The sequence below is a fragment of the Ylistrum balloti genome, unplaced genomic scaffold (assembly GCF_031769215.1).
Source record: "Ylistrum balloti isolate Yb309-2 unplaced genomic scaffold, AGI_CSIRO_Ybal_v1 Utg370416, whole genome shotgun sequence".
NCBI lineage: Eukaryota > Metazoa > Mollusca > Bivalvia > Pectinida > Pectinidae > Ylistrum > Ylistrum balloti.
In genome coordinates, this window is record NW_026782282.1 from 1,221,112 (window position 1) to 1,245,994 (window position 24,883).

General features: G+C 34.5%; 1 protein-coding gene across 2 annotated transcripts in view; it reads left to right on the top strand.

Moving 5' to 3' along the window:
* Positions 1 to 24,883, top strand: part of LOC132554528 (guanylate cyclase 32E-like) — a 56,145-nt gene that overhangs the window by 20,643 nt on the left and 10,619 nt on the right. For both annotated transcript variants that reach the window (XM_060218849.1, XM_060218850.1), the window contains exons 3-11: positions 1,453 to 1,635; positions 5,083 to 5,203; positions 11,405 to 11,551; positions 13,768 to 13,946; positions 16,691 to 16,826; positions 17,439 to 17,596; positions 18,289 to 18,394; positions 20,233 to 20,311; positions 22,438 to 22,552. In XM_060218849.1, the coding sequence (XP_060074832.1) occupies positions 1,453 to 1,635; positions 5,083 to 5,203; positions 11,405 to 11,551; positions 13,768 to 13,946; positions 16,691 to 16,826; positions 17,439 to 17,596; positions 18,289 to 18,394; positions 20,233 to 20,311; positions 22,438 to 22,552 (1,224 nt within the window). The remainder of the gene's footprint in view (positions 1 to 1,452; positions 1,636 to 5,082; positions 5,204 to 11,404; positions 11,552 to 13,767; positions 13,947 to 16,690; positions 16,827 to 17,438; positions 17,597 to 18,288; positions 18,395 to 20,232; positions 20,312 to 22,437; positions 22,553 to 24,883) is intronic.

The window sequence follows — 24,883 nt, forward strand, 5'->3', positions numbered from 1 at the left end:
GTTCTCAATTGTAGGTTTCTCAGCAATATTTTGAGTGAACTTCAGTCGTGTATCGTGTAATAATAGAGTTTGCTAGTGATGATTATGATCTATGTCAACGAACAGCTTGTTCTGTATGTACCTATGTAGGATATCATCAAACACATCAAGGACCTTGGTAGGAGGTTTTATTTTTGCATCGAGGATTACATATCCCACTTAAGACCTACAACATAAATGAGACGAACACTTAAAGCAAAAGATCTTGGTATTTCACATCAGCACACAAAGAGGTTTAGGAGTATCCTCAGAACACCGACCAAATTAATAGCGGGGTAATGTACCTTTCGATAGATCAGTCAAGTTGACTCCTATTTCTCAATGCATAACATAACTGAGAATTAAAGGCGCTATATTAATATCACATCCTGCTTGTACTGATTCCAGATCGTTTTGGCTTGTGCATGTTTTTACAATTAGACACAAATAGAAACACTTATAACATAAACCCTAAGTGGTCCTACATATTTTGTGACTTGACACGTTGGATCGCCGATATTTCCCCATACACATTATTTGTTGAATATATCAGATGCTTGGTGTTGCTGCATTGTTCTACATCTATAAATACATATACCAAGTATTTTCTTGAGTTCACAAGCACTTTCTTTGCGGGAAATACATTGAGTTCGGAAAACAGGGCATGCGCAACACGTGTTTCCATATACGGGACTGAAGCATTGTGTTATAGGTATAAGGTTTCTTTATTCCTGTCCCTGTTTAGCAGTTCTATCTACTTGTCATATTATGAAAATTGTTAATGTACCAACTCGAAACTCGAAGCGAAAGCAATATATTAGAAGAAAAAATAAAAAGGCGTTTTATATCATTTTTTTCAAATTTTAATACAAGTCTCTGTTGATCAAATTACATTTTAAAAACACTTTTGTGAAATTGGTTTTTAGGACTGACAGAAATATTATATTGACAACATTTTGACTCCTTAATCATAACTGTTTCTTTTAGTAAAGTCATAACATCACACAAATATTAACGTCACGAATGAAATTATGGAAATATGATTTCCCAAAGCACAGCTTCAGTTGATATTATTAAAGGGATATCAGTGTCTTCCACCACTGATAACATGGTTGATATATAGCAAAATATACTAGACATTTTGAAATATCATGGACATGCAAAGTAATGAAATGGAAAAGGATTTTACATTTTGATTTGATTTCTCTTTTCATGGGGTTCTAGTTTCATGTCAATTTTTTATAAAACACTTTTTTCGTGGGTACTTCTATTCATGAAATTAGAAAACTATGTACTGATTAACAGCTTTTTGATTTTTAAGCATAAGAATTTGTAGATAAATACAAATAGATTCAGTGAAAATTCAGATCTCACCAAAATTAATAATTTACAGTATGTAATTTTATTCAGAAAATGTGTCATGCTTTCCTTCAGTATTGTTCAGAATCCGAAGTGAGTGCAAAGACATTATACCCGACGTTCTGCAGTACCCGCCCAACCGCCTCGCATGTGTCTCGGAGTGTTGTATCTATACTACGTCATCTAAACTGGAGAAAAGTGACCTTTGTACATTCCAGTGAACCAGAATTTGTCCACACCGCCAAATCCATCAGCAAGGTGAGTTTTGTTTAATTTCCCATGGTGATTGTTTTGGCGATTTAATTACAGTTACATAGTCATTGGGAATTCTCACTTAATTAAACAGTCATTCCATTCACAAGTTAAAAGTTAATTCAATATTAGTTACTTTACAATATTAAGACAAGCCGTCAGAGCTGTTATTACAAACCAGTTACGGACAATATGTTCGGTTACCATGGCAATATTTACTCCTCTTACAGTAGCCTCGTTCGAGTCGACGCTTGATCACATCATAATTCTCTGTTGGTCTACCGTGAACGGACGACAAGAATCGGATAGAACGAGAAAGATAATTGATTTTTATTACCGCCTAAGCGACATGCAATAGCAGCGTCGCTGAAAACATTGATAATAAATAATATATGTTTTTATGTAACGCTATGGTCTATAATTTTTTTTTCAAATGTGCATTTAAGTAGTAAAGCCTCTGGTTAATCGAAATATTATAACCAAATTGATCGAATAGTATATGTTGCCTAAAGATACAAAACGGTTCCATAGACAAATGCATGTCTTTATCTTTTTTTATCGATGACAAAAAGTATTCCTCACTTGGCTGTGCAAATTATTTCATACATGTATTACAAATTGTTGTCAAACCTCGTTTGATATACATTATATGTAACTTATACTTGTTTTCTGTGACAATGAGACAGATCAGATAGATAACATCACGTATGTCTATTTGACACTACTTGCCGCCATCAAGTATCTATTTTCTTTCTCATCAATTTTAACTTTCGTGATATATATTGTGTATTGTTTTCAGCATTTCCCTAAGTTTTCATTTTTGGGACGTTTTAAAGGTGCAGAACCTGATTAGATATGGGAAATGAGAAGACAAAAAATATTGCATAGAATAACAAGATGTTTAAAATGGATTTTAGCACCAACCATCATTTGATCTCCATTGTGTGTTCTTTATTTTCCCTGCAATTTTCTTCTTTTGTCAGATTTGCTCTTAATTCTATAAGGTTTTAGAATATGTTTAATGAAATAACAAAAATGATATCTAACTGCTAAATCAATGATGATAGCCTGTTAGTCATTTTGTTTCAAAATCAAAAGGTCGTAACTCGAGAAAATGAAAGTTGAGAGACTACATATGAAATTTGATGCATCCAATTCTTCTCCAGAAAGAGCGATAATAAATTTTCATTGTCAGCCATTTTGTTTAATCGATCAATCAAAAGGGGACAACAAAGGAACAAGGGAAACCTACATACGGTATTTTTGGAAGATTCATTCCGTTTTCAATGAATAACGATACGAAACTTTCGGTCAATTCCAATATGGCCACGAATCAGCCATTTTGTTTTCCGATCAGTCCAAGAATTCAAAAATGTTCAATAAATGCAAAGGGAACTTGCATATGAAATTTCTGAAAGATCTATCAATTCTTCTCATGAAACAGCGATAAGAAGTGTTGCTTAATTTGATCAGCCCTCCATCTGACGATGGTAGGCCAAAAAAGATGAATTTTCTCATTGTACAGAGCAAGACATCCGAATAATGTTTCTAATTGAAGCCGTGCTATATTGGGTGATTCTGACGTGTGGTTATTAGATGTTAAATAGCGGTCATTGTCATTTGTTGATGCAATTAGGGACAATAATCACTGGTCAACAGCGGTCATTACCGGTTTGTCGTTAGAGAAGTTGATATAACCTACTTGGGATCTTTGTCACACTGTCTAGTGTAATCTGACCAGGGGTGTTAATGGCTGTGCTGGTTCCGATCACACCACACCAGTTACTGTCCAATATAGGCAATTTATTCAACTCTAAACTAACTACACAGTCAGAGTATTATCTGTCCTCTACACACCAGACGTAGCAATTTAGACAATTTCTGAGAGTTTTCGATGAAAGAATCAATTGCCCATGACGCAAAGTTGCTTTATGATTCCATGACCTACATAATAATCTGCTATTTCGTTATATTTCCTCCTATCCTAGTGGTTCAACTCGACATTTCACCAAATATACGTCACTATGTCATTGTGTAATCGGGACCTTTATCCTGAAAAAAATGATCTTATATCTTAAACAAAAAGATGTGCTGACGTGTGTCGTTTTCAATACACACGACAACGACATATTTGACTGATGTTGTCCATCAATGTTGACAAATATATACAGAGAAAAGGGAGAGGTATGCAAAGTGATTTCCCATCAGATTCCATGTCAGCAAATTTATCACATTTCCCGACAACAGTCTGGCGACAATCTCGCCTTGATTTACTCAGACCACACAATCAAATTAACAGGGCAGCCTACTGTACAGTCTTAACGCACAAATTGAAGAAGATGTACAAAATCGTCTGTATTATTATCTGTATCAAACGAACAATGTCTCCGATAATTTGACAAGTAGTGTTATGGGGATAGGCTTATGTTTGTAAGTAATTTGGCATGAGGATATTTTCAATTTTCTTGTGCGATATGAAGTTGCTGATGTATTCATTTTATCCGTGTTCCCTTATGAGATTTTCTATGATCTCCGTGTCAATCTTTCTTTTCTTCCTATTTTGCAATCTAGAATCGATTTGACGCGATTATCAATTTTATAACTAATGATTGATTTTGAGTAATCATCTATCATAAATTTTAAGTAAGACATCTATTGTTTATGATCAGTTGTATTTTTGCTGGCTATATCATATAGAATAAAAATGTCACATATGCTTTGATAAATGGTATTCATTTGTACAAAACAAAAAAAAAAATAAATGGATAGAATGCCACATCACAAACTACGAAAACAATACATTTTGTTGGTATCATCATAAGTATGTTGATTGTGGTGAAGTACATTGTTCGAAAGAACCATTTCAAATTGCTATTTTTTTTTCAATTTGATGTCTGCAAAAGTCGCTCATGGCATTTGAGGTTAGTTGCCGAAGGAAATCAATAAATGTACTTTGCTTGGTAATCATGAACAGAATGTTTAATAAACTTTTCTAGGGGATTATTCACTAAAGTTGATTGAGGTATAAAGCTTGTCAGATTACTCGTTAATTGCGTGAATCATGATCCCTAGTATTAACATTGTGTTTTATTGACGTTTCTGTTCCGAACGCAATTCTTTAGTACGGCATTGACAAAAACAACAAAGAAAATACCAACACGTGAACAGAATCATAATCCAAACTCATGTTCAGTCAAATTAAGACAAATACGAAGAAAAGAAAAATCTACATGGATAATTCTGCAAAGTACACGGAGGAAAATACCAGGTTTTCCGGAAGAGAGAGCGTCTTATTTACAATTTTCTCGCCTCGATAATTTTTTTTAAAAGAATCGTCATCATCCCGTCTTAGGTGCAGACTTCATCACATCACGGCCGAAGTTTGGTTTTGCCTTGTTTTGAGATCTAAACTGTGTTCTATTTTGATTAAAACTTCCACCTTTTTCTCCACAGCTTCTTCCTCAACATGACATCGAAGTGACTTTCATGAAGGAATACAAAGGACCCTACTTCCATCTTCATACGGAGAACCCCTTCGTTCGGATCGTGTCCGAGACATTCATCGACACTCGCAGTAGGTATTCCTTCTAAGTCACCGCATAATAGTTTGAATTTATTCTATGCTTTGATACTGAAAGCCATATGATTTTTGTGAAAACTAAACTTATTCTTTATTCACGAACAAAACAAAATTATTTAGTCATTTTAGACATTTTTCAGGGTTAAGCGCATGAAAAAATGACTAAATTCTCTTCCGATGAGTGCCAAAATGTTGGACTGCCACGTGAATAACCGTAAAACGCCCAAACATACTGGAAATCTGAATAAAAACTATCCACAATTTTATCATCTCTCTCGTTACAGGGAAATAACGGACTAATCTATATATATATTTTAGTATTTACATTCTAATCTGATAATCATATTCACAGAAAGTTGTCGCAATCATATCAGTTTTTTCCGCGATGTCTTTTGCATTAAAATCCCTGTAGTGAACCACTATTGCGTATAAAATATTACGTCGTCAATCCCAGAAAAGTTCGAAGTGAAGCGCATATGAGTAGTTTGCGTGCATAATGGTTTGGAAAGATCTTACACAAGTTCATATAATGACGAAATTAACAGTACACATAAGCAATTACCATGACATTCCTTCATAACATATAAGGCATGGTTCAGCTATTGTACCTTTTCCATATGAATGATTGAACCCCGAGATCAATACCTTAGAATATTTGATAACTGTATGATCAGGTATGAAGATAACAGATATATGGGAATCACGTTCCTAGAAGGACGAAACAGTTGTATGATGTAGCATCACTGACGAGTCCTAGAAAGACGAAGCTACGGTTTGATGTAGCATTACTGACGAGTCCTAGAAAGACGAAACAGTTGTATGATGTAGCATTACTGACGAGTCCTAGAAGGACAAAACAGTTGTATGATGTAGCATTACTGACGAGTCCTAGAAGGACAAAACAGTTGTATGATGTAGCATTACTGACGAGTCCTAGAAGGACGAAACAGTTGTATGATGTAGCATTACTGACGAGTCCTAGAAGGACAAAACAGTTGTATGATGTAGCATTACTGACGAGTCCTAGAAGGATGAAGCTACGGTATGATGTAGCATCACTGACGAGTCCTAGAAGGACAAAACAGCTGTATGATGTAATATTACTGAATCACTGACGAGTACTAGTAGGACGAAACAGCTGTATGATGTAGTTAATTCATTGATTGGCTATACTTATCTTACTCTAAATTATAAAAAGGTGTTATTCTGTAAGTGACTTGACAGTGATGGTAGAGTCCCAAAGGCCAGAAACTTAAAAAGCGAATAAAGAAAAATAATGTGACCTACATAATTGATAAGAAATATGGTAGGGGGAGATGTAAAAGCCCTTACCGATTTTTTTTTTATTCAAATCACATGATGTCGAAACAATTTGACGTTCAAAAATACGTTCGGTGTTAATATTCACAAAATAATTCATGACGGTCTTCAAGTTTTCACAGACAATCTTGATTATCTCTTGTATAAGCCAAACACCGGCGAAGTTCAGTAATATAGTAATTTGGAAATTTGTCAAATGGAATGAAATACATTACACACGGACTACTAAATGTTCATTAAACTTGCTGTCGTAGCCCGGAAGGCTATTTTGACGAGTCGTAATATCAGAATGGCAAAGACGGCGCCAGAATCCGTTCATTTATATAGAAACAGCTATATCTATCTCTAGGTGATCTGATTTGGTGTGATGTCATTGCGATTGAATTGGCTGTATCTACTGTTAGATGTTGCACAGTTCTGGAATAGTGACAAGTATGCCCCTATATTGTTTTAAAATCCATCTTTATTCGTCTAAGTTTTTATTTCTTGGAAACAAAAATGATTGAAGTATTATTCTACTAAAATTGTCTTAATAAAATTACAAGTAGTTTTTTACAACACTATATAACTTTAGAATCTTGAAACTGAATCATAATCCAGCTTTTTAAAAACATATTTTGTTAAAGATATTGTTTAAACTGCAAATACGTGTAGTTTTTAGATATAGTGACTCTCTTTTATAACATTTAAATAAAACCAGATTGTGCATTGGTAACGCGCTCGTCTCCCACTTTGGCTACATGCATCGTGGTCTGATTTCCGGATCAGACGTAAAAATGGGTCAGCTACTCGACTGTAAGGATTTACACGGGCTACTTTTGATTGTCCATGGTAAGGCCCTTTTTGTGCTTCCACCAAGGTCAACAAAATTGGTTACATAAGATGGTATTACTAGTTATTGTAAGACAAAACAAGAATTATAATCAAAGGTTCCTAGTATTTGGTAGTGCTGTATTTTTTGCTTTTGTGCGATATGAAACTTGACGTGTTTAAGCTCGTTAGTTTGCCTGTTAGTTCCGTTGTTTTATATCTTGTTCTCATTTGTGAACGTGACGTTACTTACTTGGATTGACAAAGGTTAACATGATGGGTATTCTGGATGAAACAGAAGACCCTTAGTTTTCCGGAACATCTGGTCTTATTCTCCTTGCACTTTTCATGCGTTGTCTTTCTTTTGTTATGATTATGTTGACATGCTGGTTGTTAATGTTTGTTTCCTGTATGGTAGGGATAAAGAACCAATTTGTCCCATTGCTTCATCGTTGCAGAACATGAAATCTTAATCTTAACTATCCTATCCACATTTTCCTTTTGAGATCGTAGACACAAGTCTTCAGATGGTCTTTTTAATTGTACCTAGAATGTTTAATCCCAGATACATTGACATAATATCGAGAAATGAAGGTGTTTTCCCCTCACGCAATCTGGTATTTTTCCAATATATAATCAAATTTTGAGGAGAAACCGAAATACCGCAATGGTAGGAATTCATAATTTATGAAATGCGTTAGTCAACCTGGATGAATCCAATGTCGACTCATTTCAATATCTTACACAAGAGAATTTACGAAAAGCTTCTTTTCTTTGCAATTTGAGCATTTCTGTTTTACACGTGCTATTTTTGGTGTATCAAAGAACAATATATGTATAATTATCGCACATCGTTTGTTCATAATGCTGAAACCTATTTTGTTTTAATCTAGGATAAAGACCATTAGCTTTAACGAAGAAATATTCACGATAAGTACATCCGACAGCATTCTAAATGAACGCCATTGTACTTGCAGAAAACAACGATTACTGTCAGAAACAAGACCGTCCAAATTACTCAATACAGCATCACGTTCAGTTTAATCCAAAAAACAAAAACACGTAAATTTCGTGACTGTTTTATGCCTATTCCTAATCACGATGTGGAATTTAGAGAAGTCTGTTTTCCTCCGGGCTTTTTCTGCCACCGATTTAATCGAGGTACATATTCTATTCTGTCAAAGATTTTTTTGCTATTTTTACAACGAAAATAACTGCTGAGTTCCGTCCTAGATTTAATGATTGGCCTCATTAGTTTGAAACACTGTAGATCTATCCTAGATCATCAGTTGTTTTGTGATATAAGAACCACGAAAGACGCGTTGATCTAAATGATAGCTGAAGAATTTCGGGATGCCTTTGTTGTCTCAGCGCGTTATGACACGAAAGAGACAGGCATTTATCGTAGGGAATCTTTTCATATCTCATTGTACTTCTTTGATTAAGACAGGCGTGTTGACTAATTCATTTCAAATTAAGTCCTATCTAACCATATCCACTTGCAGAAACCGTACAAAAATTCCTATACATTTCAAATCAGCTCTTTCCGAAAGAGATAAAGGATTGTGGTTGTATGTGTTAATTTGGTTGACCTCAAGATTTTTTTTAATGAAGTATGTTTTAATTGGGAACGTTCAGCTCTAGGTTTAGATTATTATGCAAATATTGAAAATTGTTTGGTATCACAAAACAACGACGTGTTTTTCCTGCTCCTTAAATCCAGATTAATGCATCTCAACGAGATGTGATACGGAAAATACTTTTATTTACATATACTCCTCCATTAAAAACATGGAATATAAAGAGAAAATAATTTTCCTTTTTTGAATTTTCCATACATAAACATCTTTTTTGCTTAAAGGTTGGGTTATTCCGGGGAAAAAAGTAAGGAACGAATAAAGAACGATATAGTTCAACACTGGTTATCTTCAGCGTTACGACCTTGACTGACAATTCGTGCAGGTCTTCAGGAACACATTAAATCTGTTTTGACTTTTTTTCAAGATAACAATAAAAAAAACGACAAGAAACGTCTGAAAGAATTTTAGCGAAAAGTCTAAGAGGTTATCGGCAAACCGCTGTAATAAAGACAGTTTTAATATGTTTGTGTGAAACGCGTGTGTTTCAGATAACATAACTTGGTCAACATCACCAAATCAGTGACGCGGTTTACAAGAGTTGTGATTGAGGATTATCTGCCCTTGACATTAAACATGTATGTTCATGCTTATCACGTAACCAGACGAAAAACTTCAGACATTTATAGACAACTGGGCTATTTCTGTATTAAGGTGTCATGGACTGTTAATGTATAATGCTGTTCTATATAAAGAAGATAAAGGCATTTATGTTTTTAAAAAAAAAAATCAAAATTTTATTTTCTGTCCAGAGATGTTCTTTAAACATCTTAATGCTGTCAACTTTAATAACGAAACTTCATTTAATGGTGCGTAACTGACTTAACAAACCACCAAATTGTTTACAATTTCAACACAGTAGAGTACAAACAAGAATGACATTGATGATGATCAATCCTACAATGGTAGACTATCCTTCTTTAAGGACTCTCGTGGGAGTAGAACGTTTTTTTCATAAACAATGTTTATATTTTAACTCGGATTGATCTTATCAAGCAACGCTTGGTGGCAAGGATTTTGTGGTCGTCCTGTGTGTTAAATCGTTATAAGATTGACAGAACTGAAGAGTCAAATGCACGGAATAAGAATCACAGACTTGGAAGTAAAATGAAATAAAACTAGTAATGGGATTGGATAACATCAATATCTGAGTGTCTGGCTATTCCAGTTATCAACATTTACGAGATCAGGACATCGAAGACCGCACAATCATTAATGACCACGGGAAAGAAACAGTTTCATACATTCGACGCAATCGAACAAAACGACCGACACGAAATTGTCAACGTTTCTAGAGCTAGAGTACTATCGTATCGTGTCCGGTAAAGCATTTGTGTAATCATTCCCTGCTCTCCTTTGATAGCCAAGCCCTAGCAGTGTCTGGTTTATTTGAGCACCAGTCTGGTGCTTGCTTTCATACGTCAGTCAGCACTGCATTTAATACTGGGCGAACTTATCATGTGCTACACTCACTTTTGTCAGATTCAATCACTGCATCTGCGAAACATAGTCCTGTTGCACCGATTCAAGGTTTTAATATGCGGATACAAATACACTTACATGAGTTTAAACGTTGCAACTGCGTAAATATATTTATGATTATAATTCTCTGATGGTTTCTGACAAGTGAATAAATAAGTTTAAAAAAGGTCATTATAAAACAGCATACCTCACGTATTGAGAATTGTTTGAAAGACAAACAAGTGAAGAACGAGTTGATTACAAATTAAAGAGTTGATTCAGTAGAAGCAAATGAATAAAACTGCATTATTCAGCTGTTTTTAAGTCTTGCAATCGTCAGTGGAGCTAGCTATCGGTCTAACGTTTGAAACGTAGGATGGGACCGAGAAAAACAGACTGCTCGCAATAATATCAACATCCAGAGATACCCTAGCGTTATAATTCAATAGATTTCAAAGAAAAACACATATGTTCTACTCGAATGTGCATGTTAAGAAAGCACGTGGTTTTATTACCCGCTATAGCAAAAACATCGTTTGTTTGTTTGTTTTAAATCTGGTTACCTCATAATGCTACTGTAAATTACTTAAATTTCGCGAACATTTTATTTTGCGAACTAACCTCTTCAGACATATTCGCGAATATTTGATATCGCGAACGATGATCTAGAAATGACATTAAATTTGCGATTGATGGATTATTATTTATATATACAAAAAAGGGATTCGAATTCGCGATTGGCTCTCCTTGAGCATTAATGCGAAAATAAACCACACGCGAAATATAAGTGATTTACAGTATTCTCATATCATATCAATACGAATCTTCATTCCTTTCTGACGACCGATATTTTCTATTCAAAACAATAAGCAATGTATATCACTTGGCATGATAATGCATTACAGTAACTAAGTTATGGAAATGAGACCAATTGATCACCAATGGCATTTTTTTCTTCTTTTTCCAGTTTACGTAATGTTAGGTCAATTCTATGACTTTATCGGTCTGATGGATCACCTATATGACCGCGGCTTACTGGATACTGGCGAGTATTACGTCGTCGGGGTCACTCTCGGCCAATATGACCAGAACGACCCTCAGCAAATCATCAAAGGTGAGTGTGATATCACAAGATTATTTCCCAACGTCAACTGATAAGTATATTATAGTAAGTGTTAATGAAGACTGTTCAGAGAGGGAAAGCATAGTTTTGGATACACCACTGCTTATAATCCGACAATAATGATCAGGTTTCTTGACTTTGCTTTATCGTATGGGATCGAGAGACCCGTTTCGGTAAGAAAAAAACTATTTCTTGGCCAAAGTTTTGTTACTTCATTCGTCATGTGTTGTACTTTGCACACTGAAAAAATACCAGGTACATTGTACCGATTGAACAGGATGCCCCTAGTAATTGTAGACATGCATGTATAAAATGACGTGGTAATTATCAAAGATTGTATTATTATCTAACGCATTGTTTTGAAGACTTATCACACATGTTATCTTGTGTAAATCCATAAAATCTGGGGTTGATACGGGGGTGGGGGGAATAAAGATAAATTTGCAGAAATACGAAACTTGCTTCAGTTCAAGGGATATCTTTACAAGGCCCAATAAACAGCGATTAGTCGTGTCGACAAACCACAATGGAACATAAAAAGAGGAATCGTACCGATATAATTCCTGCGGTGATTGTAATATATAGGTCATTTCATAGCGGTCTTATCACGGAACACACTCTGTTGCATTCTAGACTCTCAAAGTTGATAATTCAACTGAGTTGCGTTTGTCTCCAGGGTTCTATTGGGACATGATTTTCTTAGCAGCATTAATTTATCTTAATTTACAATGTCTTTAATCCGATTCATCTTAATGGCAGTGCATTGTACTGTTGAGGTTTCCAGACTCCGGGAATCAATTTCCCGTATCGTACGAGTTTGATGTTCCCGTAAATGTTTTTTTCGCTGAAAGCTTTTCATTATCTCGGTATTTCCTTTGATAAAAAACTAGTTTATTTCAACATTGCCATATGCGGAAGGTTGAACGTTGCTGAAGTATTGGTTGGACAAAAAGAATAGAGTGTGAATTCCGTATGAATATCTTTATGTCTTAATGGGGTTCCCAACATTTTCTCCATCTTGTCTTTAACGGTAATCGATGATGCAACATTATCTTAACAATTTCACTCATATCCGCCTTCACGAGGGCTGCAGTACGTGTCATAGAGGCTAACGATATCTGTTTAAATTAAAAACTTAATAAAGCAGATTAAAGGTGTAAAATTTAACTGTAATGGTATGAAGTAACAAACGGAGACGACCGTCTCGAAGTTTAAAGATGCTAATTTTGTGGGTTTTATGAAACTTTCAAGGATTGATTTAAAGAAAAACAGCAGGCTTATTTTTTGTCTGAGTATACGGCATATTTTGGTCTAGAATTATGGTTGTTGGCAAAGTTTTGTAAGACTTCTTCTTCGGCATCATCCTATTACATGTCGGAAAGGAAGGAAATCATTCTACTCTGTTCACGTCAGCACTTTAAACACTACAGAACGAAAAATGCTCTTTATGTTTGCAGCATGCTAGTCTCATTCTCCGTCAATTTTTTTTCAATGGTCAAAGTTATATTGTAATTGTAATTAAATGATTGTGGAGTGACGAAATGTATGGTCATACGGCACATTTAATGTAGACTGATAGCCCATTGGTCAAAATTTGATACGAAACTTAACGGTTTTGAATAAATGCATATACTTAACGCTGTTACAAAATAACCGAGATGAGAAATTTACGAAATTTATTTAATTTTGGTACTAGTGCACCTCCCCGTCTTGATTTTTACTTTCTTACGAGATCTCTTTGAATTTTCCTCGGTTGCCTTCTAGATTTCTAGATTTAGCCCTGAGCATCACTGACGAGTCCTAGAAGGACGAAACAGCTGCATTATATAGTATCACTGACTATTCCTAGGCGAACGAAACAGCTGTATGATGCATTTTAATTCATTGTTTGGCTCTAATATACTTAACTCTAAATTTGTATCAAAGGATGCTATTCTCTTGAGTGTCTTTTGTACAATCACTGAGTATCAGACCGAATACTTCCTGACATACCCATTTAACCACGGTTTTACCTCAAAAATAATAAACACAAAGGCAAAGTTTAGTTGTAGGAACGTTTTCCATGGGTAATCTTAACGAAGTACAAGATTAAGACATTGTAAAGGTTCAGATTTAATATTGGAATTTGGTTTGAAAATGAAAAAAAAAAAAAATTCTAAGCATTTGGAATTTTTTTATTACGTTGGAATATCATTTGTTTTTAACAGGTATCTTCTCCAGTAATGTGTCCTTGACAAGTGTGAGGGCTTTCCGATATTTCATGGGAGTACTTCAGTCACCTCCAGTGTATCAGGAGTATATGGAGTTTTCTGAAAAGGTTAATCACTACCTTGAGTTGCCGCCTTTTAATTATATTAACCCGCTGAAGAACTACACTCTTAAAATAGTAAGTATCTAATCAGAAATAGTGGGATTACTTATCTGTAGTTTTGCAGACTGCATGTCAAGATGTGTAATTGCGTCAAAATACAGGACAAAATCCTAACTTAATTTGGCTGGAAGGAACGCTAGGAGACTAGCACTTTAACCAAATACTGATTCGAAATCTGATGTAGGTTAAACGAAGTGGATATAAAACAAAGAAAATATTTATTGATTTTCGAAATTCACACTGAATTCAATTATGTATCATGAAATGTATTCTGTAAAAATTGTATACCTACTTTAAACATCAGGGTCGATACAACCATATATAGCAATCACACAAAAAATAAATCTGTCATTTGACCCTTAGCAAGTTCAGTCAGTGATCACAGATATATCAATCGTTAATGTAGTTATTCCATCCTCTTGTCAATTATTAAGTGTGGTCAGTTTTCATAGATATGGTCTACACATAAGGAACTGTCAATTTACAGCTGTGGTCATTACTCTAAATATCTGGACCATACAAAAGAGCAACATCAATACGTCGACCGTCGCTTGCTCTCGGGGCCTCCAGAGATGAACCTTGTATCGAAAATGTCTTGTCGTCCAGCGCCAAATAATGACCATGTACCGTATATTCACTGATTGTATGCAAGAATCGAATTGATCTAGATGAAAAGTGACTACTTCCTAATGTCTTGCACGTTTGGCGAGGCTTTGCCGCTTTTCTAATTATCTGATATCCCACTAGTTTCAATTTCTACGTGTATAAACTCTGGAGGATAAAGTGGTATAATCCTTCCATACAACATGAAATATAAGCAAACTTCCAGTCAACCATTTAACCGACCAATCATTTGTCGATGTGATAGATACGAAAAGCAGACGAGAAACGTGTGAGTCTTTACATATACCCATTATATATAATACAGAAAACATTATCCGAAACACCTACCTAGACAATAACGGAATAAACGTAGTATCACTTCGCCATGATGATGAGCAATGATTGGTATCATTATTGTTTCGTAGCAATATATTTCTGTCCTTTATTTTTTCGTACGTTATTTGAACTCATCAGACATGCTTTATGAAGATTGAATAACCATCGATAGACCAATTTCTTTTCTCATTCGATCCGCTATTGATTACATGCAGCAAGACACATTCGCCAAAGCTGTTATTGAAATTTTGTCTATGTTGCAATAGGTAGAGGATGAGTTTGACTTGTTTTCAAATTATTAATCGGCGGTAATGAGCTCATATTATATCATATGCGGCTGAATTTATCGACGAGCGTATCAAAGCAGGTCACGAATAACGTGCAAACGCCTTCAATTTCACTTTCAGACATATAGACGTTGTCTTGCCTTTCATTACCAAGAAGTTAATTAACGCATTTCCATCGTATAAACCCACAGTATTATAAACGATGGACACGACAGATTTTACCAAGATATTCTCATAAAACGAAATCAATAGGGACAGCTTTTCATTAAGAAGTATGAGAAACGTGATTATGTCTGGTGGTTACGAGGTTGCTAACCTAATTCTCATTTGAGAACGTGACAGTTTATACTTGAATTGACCGAGATTCACATAGTGGGCGTCGTCTGTGAAGCAACAGACGCTTAACCTTCCAGAGAACTTGGTCTTACTCGCTTGTACTTTTTCAAGAGTCTTCGTATCACTATTTTTTATTCATATTTTGCCTTAATTTCATCTAAATTGAGGTTTTGATTCTCTTGGAGAGTCGGTATTTTCTTCGTTGTGTTTTTGATTGAGTGATTCTGAAATACATTATCAGATGACATGATTGGCAATCCATTCTCAATAGCAGATAGCTGTCTTCTTGACCAATTGTAAAGTAGCAGTACTTTATTTAACTGTATTACGTCATCTGGGGTTGTTAATTTTTGTTCTATAATTGAATGATTTCATAACTAAAGTGTGTGAGAATTATGTCATCTTAGTATCTTGGATGAGATTAAATTGAATTGATTAATGCAATACATTTTGTATTGGAGCATTATCAGTTATCTAAAGGTAATGTACTTATTTCTAAATTTTATACAATCCAACTAATCCAATGCAATATGAAATAATTTAATGATATTTCGTTGCATTAATCAGATATTACTGTGAATGGTGCAAGGGGTGTTTTTTTATTGTCAAGGGGTGTTTTTTTTTATTGTCAAGGGGTGTTTTTTCTTGTCAAGGGATTTGTCAACTTGGATAAAAACAGTGGAAGTCAGTCTGTATTTGATAGTCGACAAACTCAGATTCACACGCTTTGACAAGCTTCATTGTAACCATGCATTATAAATTCAAACACGTCAAAAACCCGAATGCCTTTGCCTGTGTCAATGCTCTACACGTCAAACAAGAGAGGTATTTCCTGAGTATCCTGCTGTGAACATAATAAAAAGACGAACTCTTAGCCATAAGTGATCTATGACGAAATTTAAAACAAACCTTAAAAGACACAATCGGTTATATTGAAAACAATATTCTCTCAATCGTTCATTTTTTTTGCCTGATTCTATAGAGATGTGCTCCAATCGGCGATTAAGGGCTGTTCAAATGCATCAATTTATGAAATGTATGCTAACTGTGACGTACACAAACCATGTCTTTGGCTGATTTGCAATCATTAGAAACTTGAATCTGTATTATAATGTATTTGTTCGTTTCGTTTAAAAAATAGAAAAAGAAAAAAAGGATCACCCATCATTTAAGTGTCATCTATTGCTGTAATTCTAGATTCCACCGGAAGCTGCATTCCTCTATGACGCAGTATGGTTATATGCACGTGCTGTTCATGAGGTTTTGATCGAAGGGGGCGATCCAAAGGATGGTACTTTGGTTGCGTCAAAGCTCAAATTTAAAACCTACAAAAGTAAGTTTTGAGATACAATGAATGCTTCATGCAAATTCAGAATGACTCGCAGAAGTCAAACTAAAATGTAATGTTTGTTTTACCCAAGGTAACCATTTTCATATAATTTTTTGTTTTTACATTGCGTCCATATAAAATACGAATTTCCCTTTTTAGAATAATAATTCTGACTGACAAGCACAAATTGTTTTCTTTGACAATTGTGATATCTTGTGTTGGTTTAAAGGTCAGTATTGATCCAGTAAATAAAAGAGTTATGTAATCAATGGGTTAAGGGCAACATCAACATGTACATGTTACATTGCGTGTGGGATCTTTCTTATACTTTTACCAAAGCACGGCATTATTTTCATATACAGAAAAAACACGATATTCAGAAAAAACACGATAAGTTTTACCGTTACATATTGTATAAAAAAATCCAAGAAGTACTAAAGTACTCAGATGGTGCACGTGCGTATAAATATAGTACATGCATCGCTAGCATAACATTTGATTTTAATGATGAAAAGATCTGCAAATTTATCCATAAATTGTCGAATTATTTTTATTCTTGGTATTTTCCCATTGATTTCCTCATTAACCTATTTTTGGCATTCATACTGACTTCAGGTGCTATGGGCTATGAAAATAGCATCAACTCAAATGGTGATGCCATGGGCAATTTCTCTCTGATCGCCCGGAAGTCCGTTCTGGTTGACAACAATACTGTATGGCATCTTAGTCCAATCGGCGTATTCCAACTGCACGAAAATTTTTCCGAGCTTCCGGTAGGTAGCGGGAAATACTTCGATACATCAAATATATTCCAATATATCCAGCACAGTTGGTTTATGTATTTTGTATTGATCACACTTTTGAATATTAGAAATTTAAACTTAATAGATTTTGCTGTTTAGATGATATTAGACGTCGTAAATGTATATATTTATTTTTTTTTTCATTGTATCAACACAAATAACTTCAATGTTTTTTTCTGCAACTTCTTTATCTGTAAGTAAGAATGTTAATCGGAGTTCATTCATAACAAACATATACTGAAGAGAAAAAGTCATGCAAACGAGATAAAAAATACTATTTAAATGGACTATACCGACAGCATACAATGACTCATAAATGATGAAAGAACTCATATCACACATTTATATAGTGTTCATGGAAAAATTCAAATGCTCTTTGCTCAAGCGTTTGTAGACAGAGAAATGTCATTCATTGTACAATTATCTGTATCTTAATGCATTATTGTTTAAAGTTATTTTTGATACGAATGATTTTGGTTTTATATCTGTTACGAATGTGCGTTCGTTAAGATTGTGGGTTTGCTCGGCATAATACCGTCTATTTTTTAAACCTTAAACGCGATGATTTAGCATCACTCTTCCCTCGTAATCTTCTTTCAGTGTTTCGTTTGTTCACTATTTGTGCTGATATAAGCTTATTAACTGTTGTTGGCGGTTGACAGGAATTCCGTTTGTATGACGGAGAATCATTTGACTGGCCTTATGGTAAACTCCCAGTAGACGAACCAGCTTGTGGATTTCGCCGTGAGAAATGCATCAGACCGAAAAGTAAGCCTAGTTTTCTTATATGGAGTAAAACTGGTTTCCTGTCAAGTGATGAAACCATCCGTTTCTTCAGGTCGATTTCATATATAAATTCCAGAAACGTATTTCTCTCCGTTATCAGAGATTTGCCACTCTTAAACGATAATGACTTGTCTGTATGATGAATGGGCGTTTCCTTGCGTCATAATTGAAAACCCATGTCACAATTGAACTAGCGCCTTCGAAATATCAGTGTAATTTTACAATTTAATGGATTTGAATGACGTTAGGAATGTATAAAACATTAGAATTCATTAGAATGTTTGTGGTGTAAGGTTTCTCGCAGGACGCCGCGATGACTACATATTAAATTAATGAAACAGTGAAATATTTATTTGTGATAACGTTTCTGTTTTGTTTTCTGATTTCTGATATTCTCGATGGCGTGTACTTCTGACTCTCCAAAACAAAGCATAAATGTAAATATTTTAATTTCATATATTCCTGATAGTTGGATGAACAGGAAACATAGCTCTATGTTCTTATGCAACTAGTACAATGCGTTTTCAAATGCTCAACCTATGGTGTTGACATGTCGTCGTTGATTCGATATTCAAGGGCTTGTTCCCGATATCACGATATTCGTGCAATTTGTCTTAAACTCACAACACTGGGTTACTACAGATGCTGGTTGATGAAAATAATATGGAAGTTATGTAGTCATACTGATTTATTTCTGTTTCCTTGTGCGGTATATCTCCTGTTGGTTCTGTAGTTGTTTACCTAGTTCTCATTTGGGTATATGGCATGATTTACTTGGATTGACCAAGATTTTCGTTGCGCATGTTGTCAATAAAGTAAAAGACGATTATTCTTCGGGAACACCTGGTCTTTGTCTAAATCAATCTTTTGTTCATATGTTAGCATTGTTTCATCGAATTTGGGTTGTTAGATTATCTGAAAATGTCGGTATTGTCTTTTTATTTTATTGAATTTATACATACGTTTGCTTTGACGTAGATGTCGTTTGCACACTAATGTCTTCTTATTCCTAAAGCAACAATGAATCCTCCTGACAATATGGTAATTGTATTCAGCTTTTAGCAAAAGTACATATACACAAAATGTTAAATAATTAAAGACATTGTAAACAAAATGAGACTTCAGACTGTGTTGATGTCTTTGCGGAAAAGCCGAACTGTAGTATAATTGTGATCACCAGACATAGTATTGACCTACTTTTCGAGAGGGGACTCAAGTCACCTTCGTGTGATGAATGATAGGATTACGTGCGCTTCGTGTCTCATTTTTGTCAGCAAATCTCATAGTCCTGTGATTATTTCACCAAATACATATAGATGTTTTGTAGTAACAATGTGTAATTCCATGATCTCTTGAAAGGAAACTACATAATTATATATAATAGAAATTAGAAAAAATCTAATTGAATCATTGTCTTTGCCCCAAACACGATGTATTTCTCATCCATCATTTGTCTGTGGGATCAGTGTGTGTTTGTTGTGCAAGACATCGAAAGCACTGATAAAAACAACAAGATGATGACGACAGTTATAATGAATGAAATCGGCGAAATGAAAGAAAAATTTGACTGGAAGATTTGCACTTATATTTAAAATATGTATCGAAAAAGTAAGCATCTTCTGCTTCATTCACAGTACCCTTCATAGAAATCTTATCCAATCCAAGTAAACAATATCTTCAAAAGAAAACCTCTTTGAACATCTGTGAGACTATCATGCATAAGGACGAGTGTCGAGTACATCTGTCATTGTATTACAAAGGGGACTTAAAGTCTTAACTGTTCTGCTCTTGAAGATTTCATATTTGTTTTCTGTTAACAGGTTACACTACCGAAATTTTATTTGGCGTGGCGGGAGGTATACTGCTAATCGTCATTATCATCAGTATCCTTATATACAGGTAAGTGTTTAATTAGAAATTTCAACAACATAGATGAGTAACGCCAAGAATTGAAATTGAATACAATTTGAAACAAGAAAATATTTTTAAAGGGTATATACTGCACATACCTACCAACTTCAGTTTAGAAAAAAAAAATGAACCAATTTAACAAAAAAAAAAAAAGAAAAGTTTAACGCAAAGTATGTCGAGTGCATTTCAAAGAAAAGAATATGTTACAAACACTAACAGTTTACCGTAGTCAACAACGTTTTGAGGGTAAGATCTATTTTTCAATCAGGATAGGAAACCATAAGATGGTCTTAAGCTTAAAGTAAACAGACAACTGTAAATGCTATATTTTATCCGTTACAAAACAAGTTTCAACTTAATTTTTATTGAAAGTTTCCCTTAAGAGTAGCATTACCTGATTCTAGAAAATAGAGCTTCATCAATCCTTTATACTGAACACAGCTTGTAGATATATACATCTTATCATATGACCGCGTTCATTATACAGGTGTATTTAAAACTTTTAAAACTCCATCGTCTTTATGAATTCTGTATCGATTTCTTTCAAGTTTGCGTTTCGGTTTGTTTTGTGTCATTGCGTCAAGGAAAAGAATATTGTTTTGTTTAATCTATTGATATATACTAATGTAGTCAAAGATATTGATCTTTTCCTTAATCTTTAATCATCTCTTATATCTCGCTGTTGATTGTCAAGGGACAAACTGTATATATATCTGTGTAACACGGTCCGTTAAGATAACCTTTATAAACACCATCTACAAGGTTTTGTTTTCTCAATTCCATCTTCTGGAAATCCTGAAGGAAAGGATAATGCAATCTGTTTTATATATCACAAACACGAATGAACAAAAGACATACTTATATGACATACATATATAACATACATAGATGACAAACAGAAACAGAATTCAAACCAAACAATCTGTCATCACGATGTAGTTTGTACAATAAACCATTAAATTGATCGGATGTTCTACATAAACCATGATGCGTGAAGATATGTGATGTAATATGTTTAACCATCCTTTAATATGCTTCCATATTGAAGAGTTCATCGTTAGTATCACTGTGCGTTATTTCACTCTCGTTGGAAATGTGCGAATAAATTTATCAATAAGAAACGAATGGCGTATATGTCTTAAATCGACGTAGGAGGGTTTTTTCACAGTTTACTATTAGTTGTGTGTCTCTTCAATAAAAGTGGTTTGTGTTAAAATTACTTGTTTTTGTCAGTTTAAAAATACGAGATATTTGGAATTTGCATGAAATTAACGCTCCCTACCCACCACCCCCTCCCCCCAAAAAGGGCGTTTTATAATGATATAACCCTGGACATTACTATAATACATTACGTCTCTGGTAGAAGCTGCTTACCATGCAGTTATTAAAAAGTTATTATTATTAGTAGTGTGAATAAAATATATTGTGTATGCAGTATAAATACAGCGAAACCAATAGTTATAGTGTTTATAGTTTACTTTGAAAATCGACCAAAAATTTCAACGTTAAAATGGGATAAAAATGAAAAAAGGGTTTTTAAATCCTTTTTGATGACCATCGTCATATACGTACTTTACACGTTGAGACATTGCGAACGAACCTAAAGGCTGTTTTTTTGTACTTAGTGCCATTCGTTCGGTTTAAGGCGCTTTTAAAGCCACGTGTTTGTTGTAAATCCAACATGTAACAGTTCGTAAGTTGTACCACCGCACCGAACGCACGTTTGAACAGATAATGGCAGTAAATTGTTATTTACTGAACATATGGACATTACTGTCATCAACAACGTCTAGTGGTGTCTATCACCATATAGAAGAGTAAGTGAACATAATTACCTATCTCCGTATATGCTATTATCTGGGACTAGATATTTGGACTGTGTGTTTGCCACCTTACCATCAGTGAGAGACATGATAAATAGTGTATTTTGACGTATAATCCGTCAGATGTTTAAGGCAAGAGTCAAATTCGTATGTAGGTCTGGTCTGATTTCAAAGCTGGCGATATGAGCAAGACCATGCAAATCGACATAAGTAAATATAAAACTGTGTTAGAATAGTATACTGATATTTGCTGAAGAGTCAAATTCGTATGTAGGTCTATTTTGTTTCCAGGAACTGGCGATATGAACAAGACCTTGCAAGCCTGCTGTGGAAAATAGATTATAAAGATATATCAATGCAAAATCAATTCGGCGGCACCATGAACCATATGTTGTCAACAAATAGGGTAAGGAATTGTAGTAATTAGTTTTCTTTACTCAATAACGCTAGTAGCAAGGTCTTTTAATATTCTCAAACCTTCAATGATTGTGAAATAAATTACTTCCCTTTCTGTCAGCATAACAGGATTTCCAGATTTTTGTCTGCTATTTCCTTGACATTCTAGCACGTTAGTAAGCTTCTGGTTTTTCTACTTACATCATTATTACATCTAGCTGCAGTATTGAACAGTTATAAGGGAGACGGTGCCAATTGGGTCCCGACTAATGACAAAAGCATGTCTACTCTTGCCAGCACGTTTATTACGGCAACATCCTAAATACTGCAGAAATTGATATTGTACTTCAAACTATTCCAATTTGATATTCTGACAACAATAACTCACTTTCTTGATGTGTTTGTATAGACTTAAATATCACCGAATCAGTTAATTAACTTTGGAGATATGATTAAGATACACAGAAACCCTGGTTCATGTTAGTGTACTTATATCTTGATTGATTTAATAGAATGACTCAACTCTAAATCTTTCGAACCTAACCTTTCAACAAGGAATTATATAGTCCTTTCCAAGTTCTCACATCCATGTTTTAGCCACATATTGGAATTTCAGATACATCATGAAAAATCGTTAAATTGTAAATTTACTTAATCATAAGAATAGTACATCTCTCCCGTCTGGATTTTGACTTTTCTGTTGATCACTTCGGATTTTCCCAAATCGCCCCCCACCCCTAGATTTGAATATATTTAGGCCCTTAGCATCACTGATGAGTCCTAAAAAGATGAATCAGTTTAAATCACAGTTTGGCTACATTTTATTTAACTCTATATTATTGTACCAAAGGTGTTATTCACATTTGTGTCTTTTGTACAGAATATGACGTCATCATTGATGTAGTTGATATATCGCAATGGTTGTACAAAATACATACCTTTAATTAAAAATTTAGAATTAGATAAAGAAGAACCAAATATCAATCTAAAACTTTGTCTTAATGACCTGATATATGGCATGCATCTTCTATTATTTACAGGTAGGTAAAAAAAAACGAGTTTTTTCGCAAATATATCCTAGTGACATAAAAGTGTTACATTGAACATTCATCGGTCAAGAGGTCAACGCTAAGGTATATGGGCAAGTACTTCTACTAATGGTAAAAAACATAATTCAACGGTTAAAACACAACTGGTGTAGAGAGGATAGGTACAGTGTTATCATTAAACGATAAATAGTCTAACAATTGTTACATAATATCTAAGTACCCAGTAATAAATGAAATAAATTTAATTCCCTATTTGCGCATGCGCAAACAATGTAAATGTTTCAGTAATGTCGTCAACAGACGATAATGTTGTATTCATAAGTGCTGTTATAAAGCATGCAGTTTATATATCGATAACGATGATTCTGTCTGGCTGGCTGGGTGATTAAATTGCTGTTAAGAGTTGATAAATAAACGTTCGTTGTAATGATGATAAACAAGACTGACGAGGTGGGTCTAGATTGTTAAGGATACGGACGTTCAATTAAATTCATTGTCAAATAAAACAGTGATTCATTGGGAATATTGTTTCCGGTGATTAACTAGTCATATATAGGGCACATAGCAATCATTTCTCTCTACTATAACATAACTTTATTGAAATGACAATCAAAGAAGGACTGTACAAACAGTTAGATATAACTATAGTACAGCTCTCATGAAATAACTGCACGGGATGTTCATCCACTACTCCATATTCACACAATGGCACGGTACAGATATAATCTTAATGTTACGTGACTAAGAACGGCAGGAAAATTAAAGTTCTTTTGAATTTTGGAATTATCTTTTGCGAGTAATCATTGGAAGTAAGTGACATTAACCAGTGCTGGAGCAATCATACATGACTCATCGTATTTATTCAAGTCTCACCTATCTGATCAAATCCATGAGGTCTAGAAACAAAAAAATGTTGCCGTATTCAAAAGTTTTAGGTATTGTGTTCAAATGAGGTTTTGCTAAATTTGCAAAGTCGTCGCATCTAGAACATCATACAATTTTAGGGGTCATTTTCGATGCAGGTAAGTGTTTGCCCGTTTCGCCCTTTGCAACTTTATATCGTAAAAGAGTAGCTAAATGTAAATATATATTTATGTATATACCATTTGAGGGCGAATGTAACACCGCTAGAAGATTAAGAGCATTATATGCAAGAAAATTTAACGCCTATAGCGATCATGTATTTCACTACAAGACATTTTCAGTATCACAATCGTTATTTGTATGTATCGCTATTGTAATGCGTCAGACAGTGTGATGTAATGAATAACAAGGACATCTATGTGTTTTCT